The sequence below is a fragment of the Salvia splendens genome, chromosome 18, assembly GCF_004379255.2.
Source record: "Salvia splendens isolate huo1 chromosome 18, SspV2, whole genome shotgun sequence".
Lineage (NCBI taxonomy): Eukaryota > Viridiplantae > Streptophyta > Magnoliopsida > Lamiales > Lamiaceae > Salvia > Salvia splendens.
Genome location: NC_056049.1, coordinates 6288091 through 6296044, shown reverse-complemented (window position 1 = coordinate 6296044; position 7954 = coordinate 6288091). Strand labels below are relative to the sequence as shown.

The following is a 7954-nucleotide window of genomic DNA, read 5'->3' as shown; positions in this document are numbered from 1 at the left end:
AACGTGAAATTTAAACTAAGCTAACACTTCGGAAACTAAAAAAGCGATAAAAACTGAGATGAATCTGAGCGGGAGACTTAAGATAACGCTAACAGAAATTAGTATTCTGCAACGCTCCCTTCGGTCGCCCTTTTAACTAAGCTATCTGGAGAGCTAAACTAAGCTAGAGAACTAAACTAAACTAAACTAGAGAGCTGAACTAAACTAGATAACTAAGCTAAGCTAAACTAGACGGAAAGTAAAGTATCGGATCCTCACTTCTTGTGGTGGCACACCCTCTATTTATAAGCTCGATTCGGCCTCTAGCTGGATAACGATCTTGACAGGGAATATTCGCTCATGCTGAGAATGAGCGACTCACTGATTGCTACGTGCCTTTCTTCTAGAATGACGACGCTATTGAGTAACAGATTCCTGACTCAGCTCCGTCCTTGCGTCTCATAAGCTAGCACGCGTCCCCTTCTAGAACGTCGTCCTTGATAACAGAATGATGCGCCATATCCAGCTCATTTCCTCGCGTGTTCTTCTTCTAGAAGCCAGCGGTCCCTGCCTAACTGCTTGATCACTCCCCCTGATCAACTCCCCCGATTCTTGGCCTTTTATCGCCTTTTGTACTTGTTTGATCACTTCGGCCCTGCTGCCTTGGTCAAGTGGCATTTCTACACATTTAACACTTGTTTTGCGCGATAAACCGATCAAGTAGCATACATTTTACCCTTAAACCGATGCATGAAATGAGTCTTATCACCCAATCACTACCAAGAATCATTAGCTAAGATATCATCTCCGATTTCAAATAATAGAAATATTTTTTAGGTGTGGATTAGATGAATGATACAAGCTAATACTAATAAAATAATGATGCCACAGCAATATAAATTGAGAAGATAACAGTATTGCAAGTCCAAGCACACTAAACTAAATACTAAAATGGCAAACAAGGTAGAAACCCTAGTTGCTAGCGCTGCAATAAAATGCCCAGCTGATAAATTCTACAATTTTTTCAAGTTCAACATGAACGACATTGCCAAGATATTCCCCGCCGCCTTCACCGGAGTTGAGCTTGTCGAAGGAGAGGAAGGCGCCGTTGGCTCCATCAAGATCTGGCACTATATTGTTGGTGTTTAATGTCACAATATATTTGTCACATAAATTAAATCATATTTTTTGGTGGATATTATATATTAGTTTGATGCATATATTATTTGATGACAGGTGCGATTCCAACAACTGCTAAGGTTCTGACAGAGGCAATAGATGATGCTGCAAAAATCATCACATTTTCTGTTTTGGAAGGAGATCTTTTGTTAGTGTACAAGAGTTTTAAAGTGACTCTTACTGTGAAAGATGGTTTGGCAGAATGGAGCATTGAGTATGAGAAAGCTACTATTCTCTCTCCTCCACCTCAGCTATATGTTCCTCTTGCCGTTACTCTCTGCACTCTCGTCGATGCCTATCTTCTCATCAACTGAGTTGCAATCGTTTCATCTCCGATATTATCCTACTGTCTAATTATGTGTGTCGATGTTACTGTTTGGAATTGATATTATTATTATTATTATTACTATGTGTATCACAGCAGGTCGTGTGATCATATATATATATATATTCACTACAAGTTTCCGTTTGTGTAATAAAGTACTCTATTATGATATACTTTCTGTTTCGTGTTTTTAAATATATGGATTGTTAGATTTGAAGATCTGATGGCATAAAATAATAAACAAGCTATATCCCAAAGTTAATTTTAAACGATTAAATGTCTTACGAATGCAAGGGAAACTAGAAACATCTACTACTATTTGTTTCGATCCACAAAGTCTACTACCAGGCTATCATTCAGAATGTACGATTCAACAACCAAAACGGGGATAACAACAAAGCCGTAGATTAAATCCAGATATAATGGGCATTTCAATCATAAAATGTCTAACAACTTTCTCCCTCCCAGCCTTAACCGAGACCTATTCCTTTTTTGGATGTCTCAAACTTTCTTTTTTTTGGAAATAATTAACTTACTTATATGTTCCGCTTTATTCTCTCTTTCTCTTTTTACTTTTCTCTGTCTCTCTTAATTTACTAGTATAAATTACTACATTCATCCTTAAAAGTTTGTTACATTTTTCTATTTATGTCCGTCACATAAAATTTGTCAAATTTCAATTTTTACCACTTTTGATAGTGGACCTCATATTTCACTAACTCATTCTCACTCACATTAATGAAGCATTTATTTTTCAGCACAAAATTTTATGTAGTGTTGTTTTATAAGTTAATGAAAAGAGAGTAAAGTAAGAGAAAAAGTGGAGAGAGTGTTATTTCCATTTTAGGAAAGTTTCATATTTAATGAGATAGCTCAAAAAGTAAAACGTTTCATTTTTAATGGGACAGAGGAAGTATATAAAAAAATGGCATACATTTCACTAACTTTTTCGACTCATTTACATTACATTTCTTAAAACTCATGCTAGGTCAAAGTATGGCAACATGGAACAGAGTAATTCACTAAACACTACTACCTAAATTCTTATGTAAAAATAAACGTCTTCCTTATGCCGAAATGGAGGGAGTATATATTTGGAGCAACCATGGAGTAGTCTAGCCTATCAATATAATTAAAGCATTGTAAAAACCATGCTCTCGTGAAATGGGACGATAGTTAGTCTCAGGTTTACCAGAGTTTTGGCTGTAATTGGCTTCAAACTTCTCCTCTTTCTTCTACTCTTATCTTTTCATCTCTCTTAAAAAACTAAATAACAAGCCAATAATTGTCACTCCGTTTCTTCCCTCAACACACTCGGATCGACTAGATCTTCCGACATGGAGATGAAGTTTTCGCTCAAGCCGAATGGCTTTCAACCACAATTCCACTCAGACCATGTGGATATTATGTATTGGAATTAAAGTTGTCACTCGGGCGCAGTAACTTTTCATGTCCTATAATGAAAATAATGTACTTAAATGAATCCAAATGTGTATAAATCCACTAAAGTTTGAAGGTATAAATTAAAAAATATTTGATTCACATCATTCACCATTAAATGTCATATATATAGTCAATAAAATCTATAGTTATTACAAAATTAATATGTATAAAAGTACTACTTACATCTTATTAGCCTTTTCCATCTGTTTTTGTTTATATTTTTTAAAATTTGTGTTAGTTAAAATGGAAAATTTATTTATGGAAGGAAATGGACTGTATAATTTTGATTCGGTTGACATAATAATAAATTTGGTATACCGATAATTGGTACTTCCTCCGTCCCATAAGAATATACACCATTTCTTTTTTAGTTTGGTCCACAAGAATATGCACTTTCTAATCTATGAAACAATTTTCCATCTATTGAGGTGAGACTCATTATCCACTAACAATACTTTAATTATTTTTTCTCTCTACATCTCTCTTACTTTACCAACTTTGTATTAAAATCCGTGGCGAACTCTAAGTGAATATTCTTTGTGAACGGGGAGAGTATATCGTAAAAATAGAGTATACCTAAATTCAGACATACTGAAATTAAAATTTACAAAAAGATAAGATAGAGTAAAAGTATGCGATTTATATATATTTAGCTAAGATACAAAGTATGATGATTTTGAGACGGTGAGGGTGCACCATATCATTACACCCCTAATTAAGGGCATCGATTTTGCTATCATATACCTAAATTCAGACATACTGAAATTAAAATTTACAAAAAGATAAGAGGGGGTAAAAGTATGCGATTTATATATATTTACCTAAGATACAAAGTATGATGATTTTGAGAGGGTGAGGGTGCACCATATCATTACACCCCTAATTAAGTGCATCGATTTTGCTATCATATCTTGAGATTATTAGTTGATTAACTTTAGATATATAACCCCAAAAAAAATAATTAATATAGCACTCCATACTTTTCTTCTCTATGATAAATGCGATAATGTGTTGTAGTAGTACTTTTCTTCACTTCAAGATGAATAAGACAAAGATAAATTCCATATGAAACGTACACGTACTAATTATAATTGACTCTTGATCTTATTATTAATAGCAGTGATTGTGAAGTGTGGACCAAATACCAAAAAAATGATGTAGATTAATATATATAATCAATTAAAGCAATGTTAATTGGGCAGTTCTATATGTGGCTCAATCTTTTAACAACCCAACTTAAATAACAAAAAATCACACGGATTACTATCTTAGCAATCATAAGTTATAGCTCCCAAAAATTTAAAGAATTATCGGAAGTACATGTATGATATATATGAATATGCTTGATCATTTTTTATTTTTCACTAGGGGGTAGCATGTTTTAACCCTAGTGTAACAGCCACAAACGAACTTCCCAAAACTTATGAAATACATTGGAAACGTGGAGCGCCTTCACCTTTCCAATACCTTATGTACAATGACTATACATTTCCACATTCGATTTTTCACGAAGTAAAAGTGATGCAAAGCCAGAAGAATTTAAAGGAAAGGACGAGGATCGAATAAAATGAAAATGAGTTCGTTTATTCCTTAAGTGGATAAAATACAATGTACTACTTTCCGAACCACAAATGCACGATGATGAAAATAGAGGAAGGATAACACACCCTAATTTTTTACAAGTAATTATATACATTCCTTTTGAAGGGAGAAAGAGAACTGGAAAAAAAAGGGGAAAGGAGAAAATACTACTCTATTACAAATTAGAATATCTAAGCTCGCCCCCTTCTCCTTAGCCACGTTTCACGGCCCGATTGTCGACGACCGTTGGGCCGAGGCAACATGTTGACAACCATAGACGATCAACCCTCTACCCTGCCGAATACCAACAGATTAAAGCAAGAAAAATGCATAAGTTGTTAAGGCATTTAGTAAACAAGAATAAGAGGCAGTTTACTTTAATGGATGAAGACCAAAACTTACCCAAAGGAGCAAGATGGGAGGCTGTAACGGCCTGCACTCCTCAGCCAAAGCTGCCACGGGTCAAAGCAAGAGAGGGAAGAGCTGCAATGCAGCTGCAGAGGCCCTACACCTCAGTTCAACAGCCTCCATAACCGATTATATCTGCAAAAAAAAAGAATCACACAACAATGCAGTGAATTGCAGCGAGAGACAGAGGGACCGAGGTACACTGCAGTGAGCAGCAAAAAGGGGGGTGCAACATGTATTAATACACGAGTACACGCCCTGCAATGCTGCAGGAGGAGCAGCCCACTTTACACAGCTTAAGGGTCCCGTTCGACTGCACACATAAGCAGCCTTACAGGCTTTCAGTTACGCCTCTCCTATATATGTGTGATACCTCCCTCGGTCTTGTCTCCTTCACACCACCAAACCCCCTCCATACACCATCAACAAGCTCAATAACACAGCAGTAAAGTGCACAAGTAACAGCCTCAAGCACTAGGCCGCGATTTCGAGAGCTGAGGAACAAGAAGGGAACACAAGTTCACCTCCAAGAGGTAAAACGCTTCTGCCCTTTTCCTTTTCAAATACTATCGCATCACATAAGTAAAAGAACTAAACATGGAGGATTTAGGAAGCATGCCACAATGGATTAGCACCACGAATGACCAAAATAGAAGTATATCGCCATCACAGTCATAGCAACCATTTTCTCACTCAAACATAGTAAGACTCCACGTTCCAATTCACCCCAACAACCAAATGAAATCTTCCCACATAGCTACTGCCTTAGGAAAAAGAATTTAAAACGTTAGTAGAGGAGGGAACTTAGCTTTGGGCGAAACCGGAGAACCGCCGACGACCTTGAGACGCTGGGGAGCTGGAACCAGTGAAGCTCCTCTCTCCGACGGCACAACGGAGGGCAGCGGCTGGTGCAGAAACGGCACCATGCACCGGAGATGAAGACTGTCTTTTGCACCGATCAGGCGGCGACGGCCATGAGCGACGGGTCCCCGACGAACGGGCGTACCGCCGGAGGAGGGGTAAGGACGGCGCTCGAACGATTTTCTACCGAGGGTTCGGATCTCCCCAACGTGGAGATGTATCCGATCGGCTCGGAGGTGAAAGAGACGAGAGAAAGAGGGGTGGTGAACAGAGGTGGCGACGCGGTGATGCGGCGACGCCCGGTGGTCTCCATCGAGAGAGAAGAGGGGCTAGGGCTTTGGATGGATTTGGGGAGATTTTGAGAATGAAGAGAAAGAAAGAGGGGGGGGGGGGGGGGGGCGACGGTTTGGGAGAAACTTTTGGGCCAATTCCTTTTTTCCTTTGGGCCTAGGAATTTAATTAGTTGGGCAACTACTATTTAAATTAATATGGGCCACGGAATATTTGAGCCTCGGCCCTAAATAAATATTGAGACTAGGAAATTTAATTCCTTAAACCACGGAAGAAAGGAAAATGTTAGTCACGTTATTTTAATGTCCAATAAATGATTAAATTAGACATTTATTGAATAAGATAGGTCTTTTAAATTAATGAAGTACTTAAATCCAAGAAGAGTTAAATTGGAAAAAATGACTTATGGTACTTTAAATCATAGCATGAATCACGAAGAAAAACATCAAACTAATAGACCCTCCTAACGATACCAAATTAAATGAGGAATAGTCGCGATATAATTCCGCGGTACCTAAAGAAAAATATTCTGGAATTTAACTAATGCACGAATAATCTGGCAAATTCCCGAATAAATTAAATTGCTTACTAATTAAAGATCTTATGGTTTTAGGAAGAGAGGAAATGAGAACGATTACACGCTTAGGCATGCACACACGCTAAATAAATAGTTACTTAAATCTAATTTAAGTATACTTATTGTTTGTTAAGGAGTGTCGTCGCAAGACAAGTAAAAGCAAGTCGAGGAACGCTCGTTTGAGAATTTAAGCAAACGAGGTGGATTTTTCTTTCAAAACGTGATTTTATGTGAAAACGTGAACATATTTTTGAATGAGTTGTCATGCCACATTTTATGTTATGATTACCTATCTGTTGGTTATGCCAAACAAGTTAAATCGAATTCGGGTCCCAGTAGGGCCGCAAACCCTACCCGGACTAGTGTACACATAAGGGACTGTGTGCTAGCGCTAGAGTTGGCCGGTCCAGTGACCATCGTGGAATGTGGCCACATTCCCGGTTCACACCAGATCAGATATGGTATATTATGAGATTTTATGTGACTGCGCAGACAAACTTATGAAAAGTTAAAAGTTTTAGTGACCGGGAATTATTTTCAGAAAAACCCCGCACTCACTCAAGTATGGCTGACAATTAAATGAGAAATGTTTTCGGCAATGAGCCCACTGAGTATACCAAATACTCAGCTCTGCATGTTGTTTTCTTAATGTGCAGGTTGATCGTGATCGGAGCAGAGGAGGTGTTGGGAGAGAATATTAAATAAGTAGCTAGGTAGCTGATTTGATACGTCTTCATACATATTACTTCGTCTTGGAACCTTCCGCTGCAGGTTTAAGAATCGTTTTAGAAAAGACTATGCACTCAATTAATTACTCTGATTTCGATGAGATTGTACCCTTTCACTATGAGACAATTGTTTCATTGAATTGAGTACTTATTTATGACGAGCTTGTGACCATTGAGTTAGTTTAATCGTGAAATAGCTACACTTTCTATTACTAGGGAGTTGTGGTCGTGACAGATAGTCAATGAATCATGGATTTATTGTAAGGAACAGTCGACTATAAACTATTGACCATCTTTACGCTTACTACAACATTATAAATATTTTGTTGATAAATAACTCTATAGTTTTAAGTGATTTTAATTTTATGATTGAGATCGGGTGCCTTTATATTCACCTTATTAAATATTTATCAGACTGCAATAAACTACAAGGATAATAATGTGAGTTAACTATACAGGCATAAATTCCCTCCATGGACAGATCAATCGACTCACTATGGGCACATCCATTTTAGAAAAAATTGAGGGTATTATGACAATATCATTATTTGTTGATAATAAATTTCAAGTTATTATAAGTTA

The 7954-nt window shown here is 37.3% G+C and overlaps 1 protein-coding gene and 1 long non-coding RNA gene across 2 annotated transcripts; one reads left to right on the top strand and one right to left on the bottom strand.

The window, feature by feature from the left end:
- The first annotated feature begins 931 nt into the window (after positions 1-931).
- Positions 932-1566, top strand: LOC121777005 (MLP-like protein 43). Its single transcript, XM_042174140.1, has 2 exons — positions 932-1120; positions 1216-1566. Exons 1-2 carry the CDS (start codon positions 1015-1017, stop codon positions 1470-1472), a joined length of 363 nt encoding a protein of 120 aa, XP_042030074.1. The 5' UTR covers positions 932-1014; the 3' UTR covers positions 1473-1566.
- A 2923-nt stretch (positions 1567-4489) lies between these two features.
- On the bottom strand, positions 4490-6152 carry LOC121777621. Its single transcript, XR_006045544.1, has 2 exons — positions 4910-6152; positions 4490-4801 (listed from the first exon to the last, which is right to left on the bottom strand). It is a non-coding gene; the product is annotated as an uncharacterized LOC121777621 (long non-coding RNA).
- Positions 6153-7954: the final 1802 nt, after the last annotated feature.